The sequence below is a fragment of the Centropristis striata genome, chromosome 4, assembly GCF_030273125.1.
Source record: "Centropristis striata isolate RG_2023a ecotype Rhode Island chromosome 4, C.striata_1.0, whole genome shotgun sequence".
In the NCBI taxonomy this organism is placed as follows: domain Eukaryota; kingdom Metazoa; phylum Chordata; class Actinopteri; order Perciformes; family Serranidae; genus Centropristis; species Centropristis striata.
Window position 1 is genome coordinate 4,901,593 of NC_081520.1, and position 27,741 is coordinate 4,929,333.

At 38.8% G+C, this 27,741-nt stretch overlaps 1 protein-coding gene across 1 annotated transcript in view; it reads left to right on the forward strand.

Moving 5' to 3' along the window:
• Nucleotides 1-23,627, forward strand: part of chrd (chordin) — a 28,218-nt gene extending 4,591 nt beyond the window's left edge. The window contains exons 3-21 of the mRNA XM_059330740.1: nt 204-330; nt 2,189-2,341; nt 2,985-3,102; nt 3,242-3,329; nt 5,602-5,743; nt 5,998-6,135; nt 6,852-6,934; nt 9,187-9,334; nt 11,328-11,434; nt 12,608-12,887; nt 13,736-13,977; nt 14,780-14,893; nt 17,913-18,104; nt 18,848-18,941; nt 19,142-19,198; nt 19,411-19,514; nt 20,272-20,535; nt 21,262-21,355; nt 22,642-23,627. Of these exons, the coding sequence (XP_059186723.1) occupies nt 204-330; nt 2,189-2,341; nt 2,985-3,102; nt 3,242-3,329; nt 5,602-5,743; nt 5,998-6,135; nt 6,852-6,934; nt 9,187-9,334; nt 11,328-11,434; nt 12,608-12,887; nt 13,736-13,977; nt 14,780-14,893; nt 17,913-18,104; nt 18,848-18,941; nt 19,142-19,198; nt 19,411-19,514; nt 20,272-20,535; nt 21,262-21,355; nt 22,642-22,706 (2,610 nt within the window). The 3' untranslated portion in view covers nt 22,707-23,627. The remainder of the gene's footprint in view (nt 1-203; nt 331-2,188; nt 2,342-2,984; nt 3,103-3,241; nt 3,330-5,601; nt 5,744-5,997; nt 6,136-6,851; nt 6,935-9,186; nt 9,335-11,327; nt 11,435-12,607; nt 12,888-13,735; nt 13,978-14,779; nt 14,894-17,912; nt 18,105-18,847; nt 18,942-19,141; nt 19,199-19,410; nt 19,515-20,271; nt 20,536-21,261; nt 21,356-22,641) is intronic.
• Nucleotides 23,628-27,741: the final 4,114 nt, after the last annotated feature.

The following is a 27,741-nucleotide window of genomic DNA, read 5'->3' on the forward strand; positions in this document are numbered from 1 at the left end:
AAGGTGTTTATATGTTGTGCATCAAAAGGTTAAAAGTTACAATGAGTCCACTGCTGATAGATGTTTCATGTATTGAGTAAAATGCTGCCAGAAACATAATTTTCTTTACGTTTTTCTAAGTCGCAGGTTGAACTACTTCATTCTTAATTATGTGTGTTTTCAGATGAGATTTTATCAGCAACTAATGTCTGTTTCCCCTGCAGCAAAAGAGTCGGCGTGGTAAGGTGTTTGGGAAAGTAAACTGTAAGAACATCAAACAGGACTGTCCCAACCCGGATTGTGACGATCCCATCCTGCTGCCAGGACACTGCTGTAAAACCTGCCCGAAAGGTAATAATCTACTGAGCCAATCTCCCCACCTGCTGCTCTCAGGTTCTCTGATCTCAAGCTGTTTTTTTCTGATTTGTGAGCTGTCAGAAATGCATGAAACAGTCAGCTGAGAAAACGTGCAAGCATGGCTTAAATCGCTGTGGCAACCTCGTGGGAAAAAAATCAAAAATGAATTGTTGTTCTCCTTTGTCACACAAATGACTTCTTTTACACAGACTTTGTTTACTCCTTGGTCCTTTCATCCCACTCCATTTCCTCTTCTTCTCCCTCTTCGTCTTTCCCAGGTCTTTTTCTTTTTTCCCCGTCTCCCACGAGGTCAACTAGTTAGTCTTCAGAGCAGCTGTTAGAATGCAATGAGCAGGTCAATTGATTTTCCATTCAGCCACATCAAACGGACATTTTCTCTAACCAGCCACAACTGAAAGTACCACCCATCTATTAAGCCTCATTCACACATTGCCACTTACCTTGTCCACACAATGTTTCACACACAATTCCACCTTATTAGAGAATTAGAGCTCATGGAGCACATGCTCACACAAACATACACAGGGTGGGTCTTCATGCTGCACTGTTATTCAGCCGATTGGGTGTTTTTCTGTGTGTCTGGTAATTGGTAATGGAATGGAAAGTAAAGGTAAAGCACTGTGTGGACAGCGCTGTGCTCTGTGTGTGTGTGTGTGTGTGTGTGTGTGTGTGTGTGTGTGCACAGGCTTAGGAGTGTGTGTGTTGTGGTCAGGGTTTAAGGAAAAGGTTGAGAGTGTTTGTCTTAGCTTTGGCCCCAAAGCAGCTAGTATGTTTGTGTAAGTGATGGAAAACGGTGTGTGTGTGTGTGTGTGTGTGTGTGTGTGTGTTTGTAGTTGTTATATATGTATGTGTGTAATGACTGGTGCACCTGAGGATACAGCATTGCTAAGTGGAGAGAAGTGAGAGTGACACTACCCAGAAGCCCCCGAGCATGCCCAGTGGAGCAGAGGAGTGAGGGAGTGAGAGAGGAATGATGAGATTTGAGATTTGTGAGGTGTGTGTGTGTGTGTGTGTGAATCAGACACCAAGAAAGAAAGCAGACAGTCCAGCTGAGTTCCTCACAACTTCCCTGGGGAAACAAAGTTTGTGGGTGACTAAGGGCCGGTGTGTGGTTTTCTTCCTCAAGATCTGTCAGTGGGGCTGTATTTGGCTGAGTGAGCATCGCTGGATGTGTCACTGTGTGTGCAAAGCAGTTAGGTCCACACATGACATCAAGACGCACAGCAGTTTTTGTGGAACAGCGGGTCATTGTTGGGATCGCACGCCAGTGTCACTCCCAATTCTCCTTTAAGCTTCTCAGTTGCATGAGACTGGGCTGGCTAGTTACCCCTGGCTGAGACAGAGACAGCAGAATGTGCTGCAGCCTTCAGACTTGGACTGAAATTAGTGTCTTCTTCTAATTGCTACCTTTCTTGCCCAACCTCCATTTGTCCCACTTTCCCTCTGGCTGCTTATGTTGACACATTTCACACTCTTCATCCATACTCATAACATAGTGAAAAGCAAGTGAAAGAAGGAGGACAGCCAGTGCTTTCGTCTCATCTGTGCGCCAGACTTTGAGAACGATGTAGCAGAATGTGTTTTGAAATGTTTGGGTTCACTTGGTTTATCTTGCCGGATAATAAAACAGCTTCAAAGGCAAGACAATAAAGGTCTTTCTTTATTAGAAGCCAGAACACCTCTTCTGCCAGACCTTTCAAAAAAATATAAGCACAATAAAATATATTGCTGTTTGTACAAAATATCAAAAGTGTTTGAGGGCAACATTTAGAGCTGTCGGTTGGCAGGTATCTGTTTTTATGAACTGTTATAACTGTTTCCTCCTCTGCAGGTGATGAGGACAAGAAACAGACAGACGCTGTGCTGGACAGCTTTGAGTACTTCCACGAGAAGGGCAAAGATAAGGAGGACGACCTCCACAAATCATACAACGACCGATCCTACCTGAGCTCTGAGGAGTTGGGCTCCGGAGAGAGCCGCACTGGTGAGTGAACCAGCACACCTGCATTAACAGCATCTACACAGCTGGCTGTGGTTTGTTAGGACAGCATAAACACAGGGTTTGTACAAAGTTTTTAAAATGCTCATAATGTCTTGTTTTCAAGATTAGGAACATTCTTGATATTGATTATACCCATTTTCAATCAACAAATCAATAAAATTAATTATGCATGCTTCACAGAGCCATTCATGCAGGACTTAAACATATTCGATGAATGCAAATATGCAAACATACAAGACACAGGGTTCCTACGGGTGTTGAAGAACCTCAAAAAGACTGAAAAGTGCTTTAAAAGATTAACTTTTCCTTTAATTTGTCACTCTTCTGTTGCTGCCTTGAAATATAATTTTGGTTGGTTATAGCACAACAACATCTAGTTCAACATGATGAAGAAATAAAAATCAGTATACTGTATATAATGCATGTGCTTTATATAAATAAGTAATTAAATTCAGCTGTTAGGTGCTGGAAAAGCTTGAAAATGCACCGTAAAATGCTTTAAAAGTGCTTTAATGTGACTTTGGAAAAAGCGGAGGAACCCTGAGGGCAAAAAGGCACTATATACAGGAATGTTCCTCATGGCATATGTTATTAAGTACATATCTAATCCTCTCTCCTCCTGCAGACTTCGTTGCAGTGTTGACAGGAGTGACAGAATCATGGCTGCCCAGCTCCAATGGTGTTGCCAGAGCTCGCTTCTCTCTGACCAGAACTAGCCTGGCCTTCTCCATCACATACCAGAGGTAAAACACACAGAACGTTTATGTTTCAATTACTAAATATAAAAGACAATCTGTCTGAGGTTTCAACCAGTAGGAAAACTGGACTATGTCTTTGAAAGTACATTAAATATTTGTCCATTTTTATCCCCTCACTATTCAGAATGGACCGCCCCAGTAAAATCGTCTTCCTGGATTCCGATGGGACCACTGCTTTTGAGTACAGAGTCCCTAAGGGACAGTCTGACATGGTAAGACATCATATAAATAGAAAAGCTTCCATTAGTGTTGTTTTCATTATGTGTGCATGTGTGTCTGTGTGTTTCCTGAGAGAGAGAGAGAGAGAGAGAGAGAGAGAGAGAGAGGTACTGGTATGATGGATGCTCTCACTCCGTGACTCTGTGCTCAAGCTCTGGCTTTTCCTCCCATAACTCACCCTGCAATAATAAACGATAAACACACTCATGGACACAGTGACACTTCCTCTGTGCTTCATTGCCTCTTTGTAAACATCACAAACTGAGTCTGATTGCAGTAAACATCAACACTCACTCACTCACTCACTCACTCAAAGGTTACATCAGGGAGAAACTGCTATCCGGGCAGAGAATAAGTTTCATAAAAATCCAATATTATCCTGATAAATCAGTAAACAGATATGTTGGTGTAACAGTAGTACCTATGCATGCATGTCCACATAGTCCCGAAGGTACGGCTCGGTCACTACACATCATTTCCTGCCAAAACACACACACACACACACCCCCCCCCCACACACACACATACACACACACACACACACATGCTCTCTCTCCTCATTCCATTTCACTCTGTGCAGCGAGCCAGGAGCCTCCTAAATACAAGTCCCAGAAATTGGCCTATTATTATTTTTAGATAAATGTCAGTGTCAAGCACCAGAGGACCTTAGAGAAAACACTCCAACACAAAAAAGAAACTAAGGGGGGAGACGAGGGTCTCTGCCGGAGCAGAACTTCAGAATTTTTCACATGTTACATCACTGCCGAGCAGAGGGACAGAGAGTATCGCTAATTAAAATGGAGATTACCCCTGAACTGAAAGTTATGAGGCACCGGCACACTGCCACATTTCTTCCCTCCGCTCTCAGGGTGAAGTGGAGGCTTTATGTTGAAGGTTTGCAGCCCTGGGGTTGAGAGTACAATCACATGGTTTGATGTGTTTAGCAGATGTGCATGTGTTGTCTGTTTGTCTTTGTGTCTATGTGGTTTTCCATGAGTGAGAGATATATGAAAATGTTTGGAGATTATAGTCTCAGTATGGTTTTAGATCCATGTACTATTCCCAAAGTTTCGAAAATGCTTTTATTTAAACTGCCATGTTTTCAAGGCTAGAAAATAAGTTTGTGAATATATTTCTTGAAAAATGCTTGATTTTTAAAAAGTCTTGTGTTTCATCTACACAATCATGTAAACCAAAAATGTTGTAATGCTTGAAACAAAACAATCTCAAAACAATCTCCGGCACATACGGTGGACCCTAACCCTCAAGTAAAAAATAAAAGAAGTGAATTGAGTTGAGAACTAAACTTTTAAAATTTAAATATGTCGATATTTTCTCATGTAAGTATTCTTCCAGGATCATTTCCTTCAATTCATCCAATTTGTTCTGTTGTTGCAATCCTGTGGAAATGATCAAGCATTAAATAAAAATGAAATGATGGTCGAAACATTGAATGAAGTCTCAATACATATTTATTATTGTGAGCATAAATTAAATTCTTATAGAAGCAATTTAGACTTGATGCTAACGGCTCTAAGTGCCTGGACATTTTTAATTTAGGTCACATGAAAGTGGTTGAAAAGTACTTTGTGTATAAAGTTGACAATAAATCACTATGTGAATCAATAGAATACACTGTAAAACCCGACAAGTTAATATAACTCAAAAAAATTGGTGAAAATGATTACATCGAAATTTTCTAGTTTCACTTACTCAACTTTGTGTGTTTTATTGACATTTTAAATTAAGTAGCTTTAACTAAATAACTTTAAGTGGCACTAACTACATTTTTTTAAATTACCCAAACATTCTTGTTTAAGTACTTTTTACTTGGTATTTTTACTTTATTTTTCACAGTAAGAATAGAATTAAGTATGGCTTCCTTAAATATTTTTATTACCTTTAACCCATTGAAGCCTGGAAAGCGGATACGTCGTTTTGTAGTGTTTGTATAAGCTCTCAAATACTTTTTGAATTTAATTTCTATCTGCTACAGAGGCTGAAAAATCTATTATTTATTAGAAGAGTTGACACTTTTTTTCCCAGAATTTTTCCAGAATTTCCAGAAAATTAGAGGCTTATTTTAAAATCGCCCAGCAGTTTTTCAGGTCTCAATGGGTTAACATAAAATAATAGAAGAAGTCTGAGAAACCCTAATTGCTTTTGCCTTTCACACCTTGGAAAGTGTGAAGGAACCTTGAATATAATCCTTGCTGTGTCTCTGCTGCAGCTTACCTTGCTGTGTTTGTGTCTCTGTGTGTGTAGATTTGTGGAGTGTGGAAGAACCTGGCTAAGCCTGTAATGCGACAGCTGCAGTCGGAGCAGATGCGCATCAGCATGAGCACATCGACGAGCAGACGAGAAGAGGTGGAGGGGAAGATCATCAAACACAGAGCGCTGTTTGCTGGTGCGTGTGCTCGCGGGATATTATAGCATTCTGATGGCTCATTGTAATGTTACGACTTTGTATTGTAGAATGCAGTAAACTCAATATTTACAAAGCAGAGGAATTGTATACATTCTCATATAATCTTAAAAAGCCTTGCATGGATTAATGTAGCTAAAAAGAGTGGGCTTTGTTTACAGAGAAGTATTTGTGTAGAGGTCCCGTAAGAGAATACAGATACTCAGTGTGGTAATGTGCATGTGTCTTGTGTACAGAGACGTTCAGTTCAACGCTGACATCGGAGCAGGAGAATTCAGGCATGGGAGGCCTCGCCATGTTGACGCTGAGTGACACAGAGAACAACCTCCACTTCATCCTCATCCTTCAGGGCCTCATCAAACACAAAGACAAAGGTGAGAGGCGAGAAGGAGGAGACGGCTGAGATGTTGATTTAACAGAAAGAACTATTTCAAAGCTCCACTGCAAAAAACATGTGTCTAAAAACAAGATAAAACACTAAATCTGAGGGAAATGATCTTGCTGCAGGAACAGATAATTTCACTTGAGAAGATTTCTTAAATTAAGATGATTAAATCTCAAAATAAGCATGTTGAACGCTTAAAATAAGAAATTAACTCTTAAAGCAAGATTAATTAAAGCTGCAAGCAGCGATGAACTGGCCCGAGCAGAGTGCACTGACAATTATTTGTTTCTTTCCAAGATAAAAAAAAGTGTTAGATAATTGATCTTGTTTTAAGAGTTAATTTCTCATTTTAAGGGTTCGACATGCTTATTTCTAGATTTAACAATCTTAATTTAAGAAAAGTGAAACTATTTGTCCATGCAGCAAGATCATTTCCCTCAGATTTAGTTTTTATCTCGTTTTTAGACACACCTTTTTTGAAGTGTCCAAACTGAGATTTCTCATCACTGTAAATGCTGCAATAGTGCCCTTCAACAAAACACTTCTACTACCAATCCTCTGTGAAAAGTACAAGAATCCTCTTTGGTGATCCTTGTTGCCATTCTATCAGTTTCTGCCAATTTCATCTTAGTGCTACAATCTTCCTAAACCTGTGGACTCTCTCTCTCTCTCTCTCTCTCTCTCTCTCTCTCTCTCTCTCCTCAGAGCCCATTATAGTTCCCATACGAGTCCGACTAATGTACCGACAACACAACCTGAGAGAGATCCGAGCAAACGTCACCTCTCATGTAAGTACCAACACAGTAAAAGCTGTTTTTAGTATTTCCTGCCAAATATTTTTCTCTTCACATCTGAGAAATAGATATGTTTCACAGATTATTTGGGGGGAAAAAACACCACTCAGCATGAATTATGTGTGTGGTTGATCAGTGAATAAAGCAGTGACTGGAGGAGGAGCTCTGCTGTTGTCTGTGAGAAACATATACACACAGCAACACACTCCTGCTCCCCCCCAGCCCTCCTCTCTGAGACGGATGTGGTTTGGACACCACATCCTAACGCTGTTGTCGCGGACGCTGGGATCACAGCTAACTACCCTGAGACATGACAAGAAAAATGGATGGATAGGAAGAGTGAGGGGAAAACAAGAGCGGAGAGAAAGTGTGTGAGAGGAACTGTTGCAGGAGACAGATGTGAGCAAGGGATGAGAGACAGAGAGGAAAAGAGGGGAGGAACGGGGGGAGGTAGAGAGGATGGACTGCGTACACACTCCTCACACATGTCAGTGGTTAGTGGTCTGTGGGCTGAGATGGATTGAAGGAGGAAGGAGGCAGGAGGAGGAGTGATGAAAGGCGGGTCTGTTTTTAATTCTACCAAGAATTGCGTGAAGGGCCGATGCGCCTCTATCGAGCCTGGCGGTGAGAGAGACGCTCCGTGAAAAATATGTGAAAAGTTCGAGCTCAACAACTGCCACATGACCCCTCAAAGTGTCCTCGAGCTGGATGCTGAAACATAATCCGCTGAGTCATCATAAGTCGAGCTGAGCAACAGAGGCACATAAACAACATCCTTTTTAACTGAAGAGAATACTTGCTGTCAAGTTCTGTCTTCTTTGCGACCACAACTCTGCCCAGACTTGAAAAACTGCCTGATCAGTATGCGAAGGATGCAAAGGAACAACTCATTTTCCTACTTTTTCTTTGTTTTTTTATTTTCTCAAAGATGGTTGGTGATTTATGGTTTAACAGAGTTATGCAGAGTGGTGTGAAATAGGTTGATAACCTTTAAGAAACAGAAAAACAGGCATTAGTCTTGAAAGCAAATCCCACTAAACATTTAACTAAACAGTTTTTCTAGAAAATAAATGTTACCATTACTTTAAAACAAACAAAGTCATTCAAAATTAATCAAGTAAACAATTAAAGTAATGATTTACATACTTAACCATAAGGTTGTTTTTATTCATCTCTAAATACACCCATAGACATGCATCTCATTTTGAAATGTGTGAAGTCATTTTTCATTACACCAGTAATCCTGACACTTTTATTACTGTGCCTGATTTACACAAAACCCCAGTATATCCTTTTGCACCTTACTCCCCTCTCATTATTGAATCCATTCAGCTTCCCCAGTATAAGTTCCCTCTGTCCCCCCGTCTCCGTTCCCACTCTGTTTTGGCTCCTCGCTGTGTAGATTTATGGTACATGTATATTTATATTGAACTGAGGCCCTGAAGTCATAAAAGTAACATTTCTTCAACACGCTCGTACATCTGTCCTATTACTCCGACATTTTTCAACATCCTGACCCCCCTACCCCGCCTCCATCTCTCCTGGAGTCCAGTCTGCCTGCTTGAAATTAAACTTCACTCAATATGAAATGTGTTAAGGCAATGCAATCCATATTTTTGCCCCGGGTTTTAATACCCGCTTGTTATGATTTGGGGTGTTTTTGAATCATGTGTTTTTATGTAACGTCAGTGTTTTTCTTTACAGTTTCACTTTGTGATGCTGTTTTAATTGCTAGAAATTTGTTTGAACTGGAGTATACTAAATGCTTGTTTTTCGGCATAATCTAAAGCTTTTTGGAACAATCACTCAAGGAATAAAAATGTATTGAATCTTTAGAATGATTCTGGTGTCATATTCCCTTGTGGTTTTGTCATTTTAAATGTGATTTAAATGTCACGATAAAGTGCTTAGAGTGCTTAAATTTTGCTTTTAATAAGCTGCATGAACCCTGATTCATCTAAGAAGATGTTGCTGTTCTGGGATCTGTTTTTTCTTTTTGTGCTCATCTCAGGTTTCTGTGGTTAAAAACTGAAGTTCTAATAGTTGGAAACATGTCACCAGTTGGTCTTTTGTCTATATAAGTTGGGGTTTGGTTCCTCTGCAACATGTCAATGTTGTACTAACATCATGTCAACATGATCTTAACAGCATGGTATTACATTTTCATTTCTGCTATTGAAAAGGCATGTATTCACAATGGAATATATACATATAGGAGCTCAAGCTAACGGGTTCAATCTGTGCAGGATCCAGACTTTGCGGAGGTGCTGACAAACCTGAATAGCCGCGAATTGTTCTGGTTATCCCGTGGTCAGCTGGAGATCACGGTGGCGACCGAGGGTCAGGACCCCCAACAAATCTCTGGCTTCATCACCGGCAGGAAATCTTGTGACAGTAAGTGCCCCTGCAATTAAACGCCTGTACACACGGGAATTAAAAACCTATTTTTCCTTCATGTTTTTTCAAATTGTTCCAGAGAGTTGGTGACAAACACAGACCGAGGTTGCTAAGAATGTGTTTTGCGTTGGTTGGTGCGAGTCGATGTGCGGCTGTTTTTGTCATTCTCCTCTATAAATACTTGTTCTCTTTCTTTCTGTCTCCATCCTTTCAAGTGTTATCGCTGGGGGAAAACCATGTTTATAGTCCCTCTGTTTGACTTGGTGGCCCACCAAGACTGTGTATGCATGTGTGTGTGTGTGTGTGTGTGTGTGTGTGTGTGTGTGTGTGAGACAAAAAGAAAGAGAGAGAGACAGAGATTTTTGGAATGTTGTGGACAGCCCGATGGTCTGAAACTGTTAAAGCATGCACACATGGTCTTTTCATGGGACTCATACTTGAACATGAACACGGAACATCAAGGTGTCCAGCAATTTGAAACACTTTGACAGACACTCTCAATGCCTAACACTCACAAAACCAGGCACACAAATATGTAAAAGATGTTTCTTCAGTCCAAGTTTTACACACTGACACACAGTGGTGCTGCCAAGGTCACAGTCTGCTGGTGTTCCAGTGCTGTGATTAACAGCTTGACGTTATGTGTGAAGAATTCAAACCCAACACACTCCTCTCCCTCTCTTTCTTTCCTTCACTTTCCCGCTCTCCTTCTTTCAGTCTCTCCCTCCGTGTCTCCATCCCATCGTCTGCCGTCCTCTCTGCGCGTCTTTGACGTCATTTCTCCTCTCTGGCTTTTTTCTGTCTCGATGTCGTTTTCAAAAATTTTTCTCTGCACTTTTCTCATCCTCCTCTGTTACTCATTCTCTCCTGTCCTCTCCGCTCAATCTTTTTAAGTCTGCTGCATTCAAGAAGGGTTACCTCATTCTAAGGCTTAACCTTGGGTGGGTTTTGTGTGTGTGTGTGTGTGTGTGTGTGTGTGTGTGTGTGTCAGACAGCGCAACAACATGTATGTTTTTGGCTGAAGGTCAGGCACACAATTACACGAGCAGACACGCCTCCTGATTAGTGGTTCAATTGAATCTGTCCCCTCAATGACTGTTTCTTGGTGAGGACATTACATTATGGGCATGTGGCTTCTACAAGTGTGTGGCTGCAGGACGTGAGGGAATGTAATGCGTCCCCCTTACTCTCCCCTAATTCAACCGACCAGCTACATTTTAACATGACAGAAATCATTGCCTCATCTTGAAGGCTCTGCTATAGTTCAGAGAGGAAACTCAGAGGGGGAAAGTGGTGCTTTTAGATAAGTCATTTGAACAGGAATGTGCTCCAAAGTGCATTTTTTAAAACATATATTTATTGGGTTTTGTGTTAATATGACAACATCCAACAACCAAAACTTCACAAACATATGGCAGCAATGAAAATAATTAAAATATCAATAATACTGAAAAGGACCAAAACAAATGAATAATTAAATAAATGTAGATAACAAAAAATAAATAACAAAAACAAATAAATAAAATGAAAAAAATGAAAAATTCCTCAACAGTTCCAGAAATATCTTCCAAATGTTATATTGTTATATAATGTTATAATATATATATATATATATATATATATATATATATATATATATATATAGCCCTCTTTCCAACAATATATATACAAGCCCTCTTTCCAACAATATAGGTCAGTTTTTCAAGAGCCAAACTCGATGTTAAGTTATTTAACCAGTGTTTAAAAGATGTGTAACCAACATTCTTCCAACATAATGCAATACAGCGTTTGGCCTGTAGTAAACAAAGGTCAACCATTTTTCTTCATTACAAGATAAAGTACATAGATCTGGATAAATACCTAAAATACATAACTTTGGGGAAAAAGGTACAGGGGAAGTTGTGATCTGAGAAATATACTTTAAAGCTGAGCTCCAAAATTTTTGAACCAAAGTGCATTTTTGATATTAATGTGTATTTGTCTGTCTCAGCTATTCAGAGCGTGATGTCCAGCGGTGATGCACTGACTCCGGGGAAGACAGGAGGCGTGGGATCCGCTATCTTCAACCTCCATGATAACGGCACATTGGACTACCAGGTACTGAGTTATGCACTACAAAGGAGACTTAAAATTACTTCTATGGCCTTTAACTGACTATACAATAATTAACATGACTGGTGCATTCTCATGGTAAACTCAAATTTATGTATTTATATAACCAAAAACTTAACCCTTTATAGGGCACTGCTGAAAATTGAAAATTTCAACCCTGAAGTGTTATTGGAGGATATTTAAAAAGTCTTGTACTTTTTGCAAAATGCTTTTTTTTATTTTTATATTGCAAATCGAGGTCAATTGAGTCATCATTATTATTATATTTATTATAGTCTCTTTCCTACAGTAACCTGTCTTGTCTAAATTGACAACAACACATCATTTGCATCCATCACCACTTTATCTTTTACCTTTAAACTATTTATTATCTTTTTAGACGTCTTATTACATATGCGTAATGTCTGAATGTCTTTTTTAAAGCACCTTATATATGAGAAGCACACGTAAATTTAGTTGTATATACTTTTTTAATAGAATGACAGTAAAGGAAAGCTTGAATCTTGTATGATTTACTCAACATGGTCTCACAGGAATCCGTGAAATAGCCACGGATTCGCTTAACTCAAAATCTGTGGAATAGCCACAGAATCACTCAAATTTCCGTGAAACTGACACGGATTTCGCTACAATGCAAGTTAATGACAGTCATATCCCGTGGCTATTCCAACATACAAAGTGATTATGTACATTCACTGAGTGAATATTTAGAAAATAAAACATATATTTCTCGCTAGAAATGTAATCAAAATCCATTTTTATGCAGAAACTAAGTCAAAATATTGATTTTTTCACTAAAAATGAGAGAACTGTCCGCCATGTTTTTTGTTCTGACCGCCGGGACCTTGAAAGTCACGTGACTTGGAACAAACCAATAGGAAAAAATATCCATGGAATAGCCACGGGATATGACTGTCATTAACTTGCATTGTAGCGAACTGGCTACGTGGCTATTCCACGGATTCCTGTGAGACCAGGTTCGATTTACTGATTGGTCAGATGCCATAGTGTCACTATCTGTGATGTAGAAATCCACGTGGTTCTATGAGCTCACGGAGAGCGAGGAGACCTGTTATAGATGTCTGCTCAAGTTACCAAATATGGTTCTTTGCCTGATAAAGAGTTAAACCATTTCTCCCTGTCTTCTCCGTCCTCCAGGTTCAGGTGGCAGGTCTCGCCAGTGAGTTTGTTGGACTCACTATTGAGTTGAAGCCACGGCGGCGAAATAAGCGGTCAGTGCTGTACGACCTGACACCGGAGTTCAACAAGGCCACGGGCCAGGCCCAGGGCAGCTGGAGCCGCCTGGAGGCTCGACACATCCACATGCTGCTGCAGAACGAGCTGTTCATCAATGTGGCCACAACACACAGCCAGGAGGGGGAGCTGAGGGGGCAGATCAAGGCTCTGCTCTACAGCGGACTAGAGGCACCCAGGCATGGTATGGATCCATGGAAGCAGGGCTGGGAGGGAGGTCATGAAATTCATAAAATACGTGAAAACACATGGGATTGCTTACCTTATATACTGTGCATCGAGGTTATAATAGTTTTGGATTTTTCATTAGTTTTAGTTTTAGTTTATTTGTTTTTCAAATTCAGTTAGTTTTAATTAGTTTTGAGAGCGAATTTGCAAGTTTTAATTTGTTTTTATTTTTTGGAAAATGCTTAGTTTTAGTTTAGTTTTAGTGTTAGTTTTAGTTTTTTGTAACAGGGTATTTGTTGGATGTGAGGAGGACATTTAAACTATAGTTTTAGTTAGTTTTGTAACCCCAAAATACAGTTTCAGTTAGTTATCGTTTTTTAAAAAAAGATTTTTTAAAACGATTTTTAAAAAAGTTTATTGAGTCATAAAACCAGATGAAATAGATTTCATATCAACCAATAAGGTTTACGTATGAAAAAAGTTGACAAAGACGAAAATGAAGGACGTTTTCACTATAATTTTTGTTAGTTTTAGTTAGTTTTGTAACCACAAAATACAGTTTCAGTTAATTATAGTTTTTTTTAAAAAGATTTTTTTAAAAGTTTATTGAGTCATAAAACCAGATAGATGAAACAGATTTCATATCAACCAAAAAGGTTTACATATGAAAAAAGTTATCGTTTTTTTAAAAACTCTCGTTTTTATTTTTATTTCAGTTAACGAAAATGTTTTTTCAATTCTAGTTTTCATTATTTTGTTACTTTTTGTTAACTATAATAACCTTGCTGTGCATAGCAGAAAAATGTTAGAGACGTTTTCCTGTCCTGGATGCATGTTTCATCTAACTGTTTTCCCTTCTTTCAGAGTTGCCCACTCCTCTGGCCGGCCACTTTGTGTCCCCCCCAGTAAGAACCGGGGCCTCCGGCCACGCCTGGGTGTCCGTGGACAAACAGTGTCACCTGCATTATGAAATTGTTGTTGCGGGCCTCAGCAAGGCAGATGACCTCACTGTGAACGCCCATCTCCACGGACTGGCTGAGATCGGAGAAATAGACGACAGCACCACCACCCACAAGAGGCTGCTGACCGGCTTCTACGGCTCACAGGTACACACACACACACACACACACACACACACACACACACACCAAGGATATTATAGTTATAACGAAAACTAATGAAATAACAAACTAGAATTAAAAAAACATTTTCGTTAACTGAAATAAGAGTTTTTAAAAAAATGATAACTAACTGAAACTGTATTTTGTGGTTACAAAACTAACTAAAACTAAATTTATAGTTAAAATGTCCTTCGTTTTCGTCTTTTCAACTTTTTTTCATATGTAAAACTTTCTGGTTGATATGAAATCTATTTCATCTTTCTGGTTTTATGACTTAATAAACTTATTGGGGCTGAGATGGATCAGACAAAGGAAATAAAGGAAACATTTATTCTGACTTTTTAGAATCTCACACCCAACAAATACCCCATTACAAAAAAAATAAAACTAATAAAAACTAAACTAAAACTAAGCATTTTCCAAAAAATAAAAACTAATTAAAACTAGCAAACTCACTCCAAAAACTAATTAAAACTAACTAGATTTGAAAACGAATTTGAAAAATTGACAACGAAATTAAAACTAAAACTAATGAAAAATCCAACTATTATAACCTTGACACACACACACACACACACACACACACACGCACACACACACACACATACACACACACACACACACACACACACACACACACACACACACACACACACACACACACACACACACACACACACACATACATACATACAAACATACATACAAATGAATGTAAATAGACACAAAAATACATACAGAAACACTCAAATTCAATTAAACTCAAGCATACTCTCCTCTCCTCCAGGCTCAGGGAGTGTTAAAGGACATCAGTGTTGAGTTACTGCAACACCTGGACCAAGGAACGGCCTTCATCCAAGTCAGCACCAAGATGAACCCTCGAGGAGAAATACGAGGACGGGTATGTAAAGAAAACTTTACATTTGTGGTTAAAGTCATTATTCAATTTAAGGCAGTTTCCTCTTGAATAGAACAGGACAGGATTTTCACCCAGGCTTGGAGAGTTGAAATTTGTCATTGGTCTCTATTTCATTTAACGATGTTGGTTTCCCATTATGGTCCAAATATTTTAGAGGAACTAATCCTGATCAGTCACCCAGTCAGTTTGTAGAGTTTGGAGTTTTTGCGGTTACCATTGTTGTTTTTTATAGTAAGAAATAATGCAGAAAGGGTGGAACTGTGGAGAAGGAAGCCAAGGAACTCGCAAAAACATCTTTAAAACATAGTGTACTTCCCAGACACAACGTTAGACACAAAATTATGAAAAATAGCAGCTTAAACAGAAACTTGGGAATGGAATGTATACCAACATTTACAACACCTACTATGGACAAGCATGATTACCCATTTTAGAACCACATGCAGCATAGCAGAATGGCTTTTTCCACACAACTGTTTTACGACTACATGACAACCATTTTACAACCATAATGCAAAAAAATGCTAAAAATGCAAGCTAGTCCACAAATACATCAGGGTCCACAAAGAGGGATTATTAGATCATTCTGTGTTTGGCTTCAAAAGATTTATTCATTATAAAACAGAAAATGTCCAGGCTCTGGAATTTACTAGATATTTTCTACGAATCTTTCTGCAAATCTTTTTAAATTTGAAAGTGTCTCTAAGAAGCAAGGACCATGTCAAAGCCCCAAACATAAGAACCTTCAAGTAAATACACTACCGGTCAAAAGTTTTAGAACACACCAATTTTTCCATTTTTTTATTGAAATTCAAGCAGTTCAAGTCAAATGAACAGCTTGAAAGGGTACAAAGGTAAGTGGTGAACTGCCAGAGGTAAATAAAAAAAGGTAAGCTTAACCAAAACTGAAAAATAATGTACATTTCAGAATTATACAAGTAGGCCTTTTTCAGGGAACAAGAAATGGGTTAACAACTTAACTCTATGGAGTCTTGGGCTATTTTGTCCATTTTTGAATTCTTTTCATGTCTTTTTTTGGTCATTTTTGTGATTTTGAATCTTTTTTTTACTTTCAAAACACTATCATGCTCAATAAAGAATTTTAAATGTTGCAAATGTGCATTAATTTCAGAGTACACTGAGACATTAAACTGCATCATTTTCAATTAAATTCTGGAAAAATTGGTGTGTTCTAAAACTTTTGACCAGTAGTGTATATCTGTTTATGTTGGAAATGAGTGTAATTTAGCTTTTCTCTCATGCCCTATTAGCAACAAAACAAAAATAAAGTCATAGCACAGAAAAAACATTATGGAAGAAGATTAAAGAAGGAAGAAGAGTGGAAGAAGAGTCCTTGGGGCCTCCTTTAACCATCTGAGTGTTTATGTGTCTGTGTGATTGCTCACTTAGCGCTCACTAGCATACTCAGACACACACGTTCACTGCTAGGTGCTGTCTGCCCGGAGAGACTCTGTGAAAAGTAAAAAGTTTTATTGGGGTTCAGAGAGGCACACAGACCACAGTAGCCCACAAACCTATTTGCAGCTCAGCAGGTGTAGTGGTTGGTGAGTTCTTTCAGGCTGCCAGGTACTAACAAAGAAAGTGATGATACTCGCAGCAGTAGGGCCAAGCTGTTTTAATAGCCAACACATAAACAGCCATCTGCTTAGGAGCACAGCAACACTCCGTTTAGGAACAATTAACAAGTCAGCTTGGGGCCAGCGGTGAGTCAGGTGTGGCCAACAAACCTCTAATGTCCAAAACATGCCTCCTTTTTTCTTTCTTATGCACTGTAAAAAATATCTGTAGATTTTATGGTGAAAAACTGCTAAACCATGACAGTAAAAGACCGTAAAATGATAAATGGGTTAATTCAGTTTCAGTAACAATGAAACACCGTAAATGTATATATCAGCCAAAACAGTATTTCTTTTTTTTTTCTACAGTTTTTTGTGTTTTTGAAAAATACATTACTCCACTGTAAAATACTCTGGCACTGTGTTTGTTACAAAAATATACTGTAGTATATCTACAAGCATCACTGTAATTTTTGCATGTATTTTTTGTAAAAATACTTTTTCTCACTGTTCAATGTACTAAAGACCATATAACAAAAATATACTGTAATATTTTATGATAAAATATTTCATTTATGCAGCATTCAAAAGTATTTCCTTGTCAATTATATGGCAAAGCACAATTTCTTTTGATGGAAAAACTTTATTTTTTATGGTAAAATATGGAATATAATGGCAACCGTTAGCGTGAAATCACCAGTGCTAATATAATTTTACTGTAATATAACAAAAAGTTGCACCATATTTATTACGGTAAAGTTCTGGCAACCACAGCTGCCAGTTTTTTACCGTAAAAACAACCAACCTGGTCTCACAGAAATCCGTGGAATAGCCACGGAATCGCTCAAATTTCCGTGAAACTGACACGGATTTCGCTACAATGCAAGTTAATGACAGTCATATCCCGTGGCTATTGGTTTGTTCCAAGTCACGTGACTTTCAAGGTCCCAGCGGTCAGAACAAAAAACATGGCGGACAGTTCTCACATTTTTAGTGAAAAATCAATATTTTGACTTAGTTTCTGCATAAAAATGGATTTTGATCACATTTCTAGCAAGAAATATATGTTTTATTTTCTAAATCTTCACTCAGTGAATGTACATAATCACTTTGTATGTTGGAATAGCCACGGGATATGACTGTTATTAACTTGCATTGTAGCGAAATCTGTGTCAGTTTCACGGAAATTTGAGCGAATCCGTGGCTATTCCACGGATTTTGAGTTAAGCGAAATCCGTGGCTATTTCACGGATTTCTGTGAGATCATGTTGAAAACAACAGTTTCTTTTTTACAGTGTGCCTCTCTTTCATTCCCCCCTCTTTATCCCAACACATTTCACCCACCCTCACATCCACCTTCTTTGTGCTGTGTTCTTTCATGCGCTGCACCTCCATTTACCCCTTTTTGTGTTTCCTCTCTCCAGGTTCACGTGCCAAACAACTGTGAGTTTGGGACCAGGGGTGATGCGGAGGAGGGAGAGTTTGACGACCTCTTTGTGAAGGACCCCGAGGAGCTGAAGAAAGACCCCCATACCTGCTTCTTTGAGAACCAGCACCACGCTCATGGCTCCCGCTGGACTCCTAACTACGACAAGTGCTTTTCCTGCAGCTGCCAGGTAAAGCCCACAAACACAAAGGAGGCAATTAAACGTGTTTGTTCAAAGAGTTTTTTTGATGGTTTAATCAACAAGGATGCATGTTTTAGCACTAAAACGTCGAAGCAGTGATTCCCAACCATGGGTACTTGTACTCCAGGGGGTATTTCTGCTGTTGGAAAGATTGTACACTGCAAATTATTTGTTTCTTACCAGGATAAAAAAAAAACTTTGATTTAGAAGTGTTTAATTTATCTTGTTTTAAGAGTTAATTTCTTATTTTAAGCATTCAACATGCTTATTTCTAGATTTAACAATCTTAATTTAAGAAATCTTGTCAAGTGAAATTATCTGTCCATGCAGCAAGATCATTTCCCTCAGATTTAGTGTTTTTATCTTGTTTTTAGTCACACCTTTTTTGCAGTGTAGAGCAGCTGAACTCATTTGAAAAATTAAAAATTACGACACATTAACTACATGATGCAGCTATGTAAGTGAGCATGAAAACTACTTTGCAGGCAAGCACAAACATTTAAAGTGCTGATGTAAAATAGTGTTATACTTTTGGTACATTAGGAATTGATAAAGGGGTAGTTGAGTTCATCTGACAGGGCTGGGCGTTACTGCTTTAAAGCATGTGAAGAGAAGCAGAGAAACATTTGTTTGCAATATTTGCAAAGTGCATGTTTGGACTGAATACTGTTTGTCATCCTACGTCTCAAATTAAACTCACTCCTCGTCATCTTTCTGCATCTTTTCTGCAGAAGCGAACTGTGATCTGCGATCCAGTCATCTGTCCTGTTTTGACCTGCTCCAGAACCATTCAGCCTGAGGACAAGTGCTGTCCCATCTGTGACGGTGAGACTAACATTTTGCTTGTGCACGAGATGTATATGAATGTATTGAATGTTATGTTTTATAGTAGATATGCTGCTTTGAGTCCCTGGTTGTAAGCAGGTTTTATTCCTTTGGGTGAATTCCCAAAGTGCTCTCGACAGAAATCATAAAATTGAAAACTAATTCTGTTTTTATGTCTCCATTTCCTTTTTCCTGTTCAGAAAGGAAGGAGCCCAAGGACATGAAAGTTCCAGAGAGGGTGGATGAACATCCTGAGGGTAGGTACTACCTCTCCTGTCTTTGGCTTCTCTCCTTCTCTTCTTCTTTTTACTTTCTGATTTTTTTTATTATTCCTTCTCTTTCTACATATCTATAATAGTCTTTCATTGCATTTCTGCTTACAGTTAAAATAAATGCTGAATCACTGAGTTATTTCCTCGCTGACTGTCCTCAGTAACCTTTTGTCTCCCTTTCCTTTCCTGTTTCTCAGGTTGTTACTTTGAAGGAGACCAGAAGATGCACGCCCCAGGAACCACATGGCATCCCTTTGTGCCTCCCTTTGGCTACATTAAATGTGCCGTCTGCACTTGCAAGGTAAATATACTTCAATAAACCCACTCACATCTGGCTGGATTTACTTTCCAAAATCCCTTAATGGAACATTTATCTTGTATTAGATGGAAAAGAAACTGAGGCATAAATGAATTTCTCATAAGTTAACTTCGGGGAATTGTTAGACTTTCAACTCATTATGTGGGGGAAAAAAGGCAACCTGGTCTCACAGGAATCCGTGAAATAGCCACGGATTTGCTTAACTCAAAATCCGTGGAATAGCCACGGAATCGCTCAAATTTCCGTGAAACTGACACGGATTTCGCTACAATGCAAGTTAATGACAGTCATATCCCGTGGCTATTCCAACATACAAAGTGATTATGTACATTCACTGAGTGAATATCTAGAAAATAAAACATATATTTCTCGCTAGAAATGTGATCAAAATCCATTTTTATGCAGAAACTAAGTCAAAATATTGATTTTTTCACTAAAAATGAGAGAACTGTCCGCCATGTTTTTTGTTCTGACCGAAAGTCACGTGACTTGGAACAAACCAATAGGAAAAAATATCAATGGGATGGCCACGGGATATGACTGTCTTTAACTTGCATTGTAGCGAAATCCGTGTCAGTTTCACGGAAATTTGAGCGATTCCGTGGCTATTCCACGGATTTTGAGTTAAGCGAAATCCGTGGCTATTTCACGGATTTCTGTGAGACCAGGTTCAAAAAAAGGCAATATGTATTTTGTGCTAGAAATGCTAACATGGTGCTATGCTGCATTCTATCCACAGGGCTCTTCAGGAGAGGTGCACTGTGAGAAGGTGACGTGTCCGGCGTTGACCTGCAGTCACCCTGTGAGACGAAACCCCTCCGACTGCTGTAAGGAGTGTCCAGAGGAGGAGAGGACTCCGGCAGGCCTGGAGCACACTGACATGATGCAAGCAGATGGCCCGAGGCACTGCAAGTTTGGCAAGAACTATTATCAGAACAGTGACAACTGGCATCCCTGGGTACCGCTGGTGGGGGAGATGAAATGCATCAACTGCTGGTGTGATGTAAGTATTGTGGCTGCATGGAAATACCGTGCTCTGCTGACATTTTACTGAAATACAAATAAAGTTGTTGGTTGCATAAACATCTTGAAGGCAGCTCATTAAACGTTATTACTCTATTAAGTCAGTAATGTTTTGAGCAAAACATTGAAACCCAATCTTCTCACTAAGTGATAAATCAGTTTACAGAGAGTTCAAACTAAATTCTTTCAAGACAGAAATATAAAAGTGCTAAGATCTTCAGTACATGGTGTACCTGTGAATGACGTGTTTATCAGACTAGAATTTTAAACTGTATAAATAAAGCAATATTGTATTTGATCAATTGGCCAAATAACTACATGTAATAGTGAAAGGACCAGCTTGCAATTAATTCTCATTCATCGTTTCAGTTGATCTCAGCTCAGCAGGGCATTTTATTACTTCCAGCTCTTTGTTTTGGTTTAACAGCTGAAACTTTACTACTTTGGTTGACACTCGCTGCTCTCATGGACACTTTCCAGTTTTTTCTGGCACTCAGTGTGCTCCAACTATAAATGCAAGACAGACGTTTTTTTTAGTGGATTTTTCATCAGGAATGATTTTTCACAAAGAAGTTCCAGACACAATAATATTTGTTTATATTTTGCATGAAGGTTGACTCATGCTATTAGCTTTTTTCTGCTCCAAATTGTCAGCTGACCTGTAATATCATCTCCACTAACCCACCATCTCTCTTGTTGTTCACAGCACGGTGTCACTAAGTGTCAGAGGAAGCAATGTCCTGTGCTGACCTGCACCAACATCAGCCGCAGAGAGGGCTCCTGCTGTCCTGAATGCCTTGGTGAGCACTGAGTTCAGACACTCTGATGTCATGCACTTTTGTTGTGGTTTGATGACGGAGAAGATGACATGGTGGAGTTGTCGTTCAATGCATTTTACTGTTGTGGAGCTAAATATTACGGCCAGAACGCTCCGGATTCATGTCACATGCACCAGAATGAATGAGTAGGTACAATGTAGGTGCAGTTTATATAGGCAGCTCAGTATGATACTAATTTGTATGAAATTGAAATTTATTTATTAATGGATAGCCCCTTGAGATGAACCATCTCGTTTTCAAGGGGGTCCAACATAAAACACATAACTTAACACAACAACACAATCACATACAGCATGCACAAGGCTCTCAACCACCAACCAACCCACACATCATTCCCGCAAACCCACAGCACCCATACAAAATAAACAAGAATACATACATACACATGATGTATGACATTTAAGCTTAACCCATTTAGGCCTAAATCGCCTTGTAAAAATGCTTGTAAAACCTCTGGCCGATTTTAAAATAACCCCCTAAAACCTGAAGTTGTTCTGTAAATTCAACAGAAGTGTCAACGCTTCCTACTAAATAATAGATTTTTCAGCCTCTGTTGCAGATAGAAATGAAATTCAAAAAGTATTTGAGAGCTTATACCTGCTATAGTCGTCTGCCGCCATGATTTCAAAGTTCTGGAAAAGTCCCATGTTGCATTGCGACACTTCTATATGTATTCTGATGCATTTCATTGGCCAAGAGACCGAAAATAGGTGGAAAAAACTACAAATACTACAAAACAATGTATCATTTTCCCGGGTTTAATGGTAGAATAACGCAACAGCGCTCCCGGTTTTAATAGTAGAAATGCAGTAATGCTTTCCTGGTTTATTAAGACAGTCTGCTAGAATCAGTTTCCAAACATATGCACTTTCCTAATAAGGTAATATATCTATTATTGGTGAAAGAGACAGCCTGAAAACTTCTGAGTAAAATGAGCAGAGTAGAAGCTTTATAAAAAACACATTCTAACACACACACACACACACACACACACACCACCACCACCAGTAATATCTGAACATTTTACAAGGCAGTATACTTTATCTCCAATATGATGTACCTCCCTATCTGTCCATAAACATGTAATGACACACTGTAAAAATATGCAGTGATATCTCATTTTCACATTAATTTAAAAAGTTGCCTCTGGAGCTGTTAACTATTAAAAATGTGTGTGTTTCCTGTCATCAGCATGATACAAAGATCCAACTACTTGGCACCTAAATGTACGTTTCTGTCCTCCATAGATTCCAAAGAGGAAGACGACCTGACGATGAAAGCTCCGGACAAAAGGCGAGACTCGAGACACTGATCTGTGGGGACCCACTCAAACAACACCCCATTGAAGCCATCCCCTCCCTGATGGACCCGAACCCAGAGCTGCACACACTGGGTCCTCCCCTCCCCTTCCACACCCACCCTGTTATCAGCTTCAGGATTGTAATGAACAGAGAAGAGCAGAGACGGAGACATAATAAAATGAAAACAGAATTTTTTCCAAAGACTCGTTAACGAAGGGATGAAGCTATGAAGAGGACCAACCAGACTTTACAAACCTTTCACCTTCTGCTTCCTGCCTTCTATTTCTTACTGGAATTTTCTTTTTGCTCAGTTATTTTCAACAGGACGGAATAACACATGTGTGTATATATATATATACACATATACATATAACACAGCTGTTCAATGGGATTCTCAGATTTGGTTGATTGGGATTGAAGATTGTGCGAGTTTTATTTCACTGACAGGGCTTCTTTTTGAAGTGCAGCCATAGCTACTCTAGCTCTCGCCGCTCTCACTGGATAGAGAGGAAAAAATCGGTGTGAATGTGTATGTGTGAGTGCGGTTGTGTTTTTTTTTTACCAGTAAAGAATATGAATAATCAGCAGAAACACAGTAAACATCCTGGGTGGTAAAAACTGCAAAACCGGAGCAATAACAACAGAAAATAATGTCCCTCTAACCTGCCGTCTGCATCTTTGATTAGCTGGTAGATTGTGTTTCCATGACGAGGCCACCAGGATAATCACTCAGTCATTGGAAGAGAAGCTTGTAATGGCTCAGCTGGTTGTTATTTCAGTGTAATACTAACTTCACCTCCTGTTGATCTCACCCCCTCTCTGCTTTGGTTGTTCCTATTTCTGTTTCAAATTAAGTAATATTTTTTATGGATTTTTCTATCGTTGTTTATGAATATGAAGCTGGTTTGTATTTTGTATTTATTGAATGGTGTGGAGACAAAATAAAAAGATGTTTGTTGGTAAGAAATTGAATATCTGTGGGTTTGTTTTGGACGCCGTGTCCAACCAGCTTCTCCCAATAATCCCTCCCTCGCTCCCTTTTAGCATTTATATCTTTTTTTTCATCTGGAGTCCTTGGGATTTTAGTTTTCCACTTTGTTGCTTTCTTTCTCTCTCTCCCCCTCTGAGTTTGTCTTTCCTCACAGTTTTTCCCATATGGAGCTGAGTGACCCGGCTTAATCCCTCGCTGTCTCTTTTCTTTATCGATCCCCTTCGTCATCTTGCACACTTTCTTTCTCTCGTCTGTAATTTGCTTCTCTGTTACTTTGCTTCCTGTTATATCCTCTTTTTCTCCCCACTTGTCATTTAATTTCCTGTTGTCTGTTTCCCATTTCTTTTCTCTTTTACATCATTTATCATTCCTTTCCTTTCCTGATTTTCTTTACCTTCCACTTCTTTCCTTTCTTTTCCTCGTTTTCTTCCCTTTCCATTGCTTTCCTCTCCTCTCCTCTCATTTTTTTATTCACCCTCCTTCCTTTCCCTCCTCTGCTCTCCTTTCCTTTCCACTTGTTTCTTTTCCTCTCCTCTCCTCTCCTCTCCTCTCCTTTCCTTTCCTTTCCTCTTCTTTCCTTTCCTCGCTTGCTTTTCTCCTCAGACAGTCCCCACATGTGTTCAGCAAGGTTTTGTCCCTTACATACCTCACATGCATGCACACACACACACACACACACGCACGCGTGCACGCACGCGCGCACGCACGCACACACACACACACACACACACACACAGAGTGTAGACAGACTGAAACATAAACACATATTCACAGATGTACACATGTACAAACTCCTGAATCAGGAACACACACATTGCCAAAGGGCAAGCAGAATTCTTTCCAATACATAGACAAATACACACACACACACACACACACACACACCTGCTACTGCACTCTGCTGGCCAAAACACACCATTACACCTAAGGGTCCTGCTAAAAACCAGCTGGTTGACAGGCTTCTGATGGCACCTGTGACCCCCTCAAGGCAAAAACCAATGTGTGTGTGTGTGTGTGTGTGTGTGTATGTGTTTATAGGATATTGTCAGAAAACCTTGAAGCTGTGTGAAGGGAAACTGAAAGGAAGGAGAAGTAAAGGGGTTCAAAATATTCTTCCCATCAAAACAGAAATGATGAATGTTGAATGATCTTGGAAAAATTGTGAAAACAAATACAAACAAAGGATCCCAAAATAGTTTAAAATTTAGGGGAGCCTGACCATGCAATGCTCTATATGTGAGAGTAAGAATTGAAAAGGTTACATGATAATGATAATTAACTGAAACGGTATTATGTGGTTACAAAACTAACTAAAATTATAGTGAAAATATCCTTCATTTTCATCTTTGTCAACTTTTTTCACACATAATAAAGATGGATCAGACAAAGGAAATAAAGGCAAAATTTACTGTGACCTCTTTTAATCTCCCACCCAACAAATACCCCAAAAAACTAAAACTAATAAAAATATCAACTAAAACTAAAGCATTTCAAAAAAATAAATACTAAACTAAAACTAGCAAACTCACTCTAAAAACTCATTAAAACTAACTGAATTTGAAGACAAAAATTCACAACAAAATTAAAACTAAAACTAATGAAAAATCCCAAAATATTATAACCTTGATAGGGAATTCACTATTACAATGAGGGCCCTCACAAAGATAGAAGTACAAGAACGTGTGTGTGTGTGTGTGTGTGTGTGTGTGTTCTTGTATTTCCTACATAGTGAGGACCAGAACATGTTTTTAACCAACAGAGTGAGGACATTTTTGCAAAGTGGGGACATTTTGGCCGGTCCTCACTTCTTTAAAGGCTTTTTTTTGAGATTTCAGACTTTGTTTTAGGGTAAAGGTTACATGATAATGATAATTAACTGAAACTATATTGTGTGATTACAAAACTAACTAAAATTATAGTGAAAATCCTTCGTTTTCATCTTCAACTTTTTTCGTACATAATGAAGATGGATAAGACAAAGGAAATAAAGGCAAAATTTACTGTGACCTCTTTTATTCTCCCACTCAACAAATACCCCATTACAAAAAACTAAAACTAATAAAAACTAAACTAAAACTAAAGCATTAAAAAAAAAAAACTATAGCAAACTCGCTCTAAAAAACTAATTAAAACTAACTGAATTTGAAAACAAAAATTGACAACAAAATTAAAACTAAAACTAATGAAAAATCCAAAACTATTATAACTTTTCAAGGGAATTCACTATTACAATGAGGGCCCTCACAAAGATAGAAGTACAAGAACGTGTGTGTGTGTGTGTGTGTGTGTGTGTGTGTGTGTGTGTGTGTGTGTGTGTAAATAATGAGGGCATGTTGGAAAGTCATCATCAGGCCAGCAGGGAGAGGTGTCGGGGGGGTTGTCAGAGCCGGATGGTGGGGGTCAAAGGTTAAGCATGGTGAGCTACGGTGTGTGGCAGTAGTAAAGAAGCATGAGACGTGTATCAGCCTGAGCCCTGCACCTGCACGTGTGTGTGTGTGTGTGTGTGTGTGTGTGTGTGTGTGTGTGTTTGTGTGTGTACAGACTAGTCCAAAAGAAATGATTGAGGCCAGACAACTAACAGGATCACACACATTGTCTCAGCACTTTTCCATCAGATCCTCTCTGAACATTTGACACCATTTGCTCTGTTATTTTTGTTTTTTTTTAAGAAGCCAGAGATGCAGCACTAGATGAGAAACAGGCTGCCTGTGGCGTCTTCTTTGTCTCCCTCCGACACCTACTCACATATCTGTTTATTCTCTTACTGTCAGGAAACATTTGAGCAGCACATGATGTTCAACATATTTATTTCTGTTATTGCATTTTAATCAGAGGCACATGTTATGAACTGGACTCATCTTTGTGCTTACATAAAAACACCACTCTGTTTTGTTTGATCGTGAAGAACATATTTAACAGTTGTGGGTTGAGGGGTGATAACATTTTTAATATAGCGTACACTTCAACTGATATCGATTTTTTTAGGTGGTCGCTAATATATTTAGTGAGTTTCAACTTTATATCTTCATACACACTTAGTAGTTATTCTTGTATTTTACTGAGGAGGGAGAGTGTCATTTTGGAGGTTACAAGTATATTTTGATATGTCTATTCATTACAAGCTTAATATAAATTGATTGGGTTTACCATTCTATAATTATAACTTTTATTTGGTTATCACCATTGTTGATTTGTGTTCTGGTGTAACTGTGTGGAACAAACTAGTTTAAAGGCAACCAAACTTCAAACTTTATTTTTTCTTATTCTGAAGTTTATATACTGACAATGCTGTTGTTTCAAGAGATTATAAACCTAGCTCATAGTGTTTGAGGTCTTGTACATACAAATTTTGGAAGGACTGTTTTATTATTTATTATAATTATTTTGTTATTTCAACTGTTTACCTTCTGCAGTCATTATTGAGATTGTTATAACAGTTATCCTTTTCATTCAAGCCTGTATTAATGTCTATTGCTAAATATTTAGCCAGCCCTCCATCAATTGCTAAGAACTCAGATTAACATCCTGTTAATTTAAAATATAGCCTCAGGCATATACATGTCAGCTGGTGGGTTACATATATATGTAGCAGCGTCATCATATATATAATATATATACCTATATATATATATATATATATATATATATATATATATAAAAGCTTTCAGAAGTGTTTTAAAAAAGCAGCATTTTGATGCTACAATGTACATACCTTAACCAAAATCTGAGAGTCTAGAATAGAATATATGAGGACTGTTTCCACTACCGGGCAATACCCAGAATGAGGCGGGTCTCACTCGCCAAAACGCCCCTAATTCGAATAGGAGCAGTCTGGAGCAGGGTTTTGTTGGGACTTTTTTCGTTTCGTATTTTCTCCCCTGAAAACAGCCTGGTTACTGATTGGATAGATCGCTAAGTGGATGTGACGTAGTACTCTACATGACAACAACACACGCCATTTGTAAAAGCCGGTGAAGCAGTGTTTCCAACTTAGCGACTTTGTTGCTAAATTTTGCGACTTTTCAGACCCCCTTAGCGACTATTTTTCAAAAAAA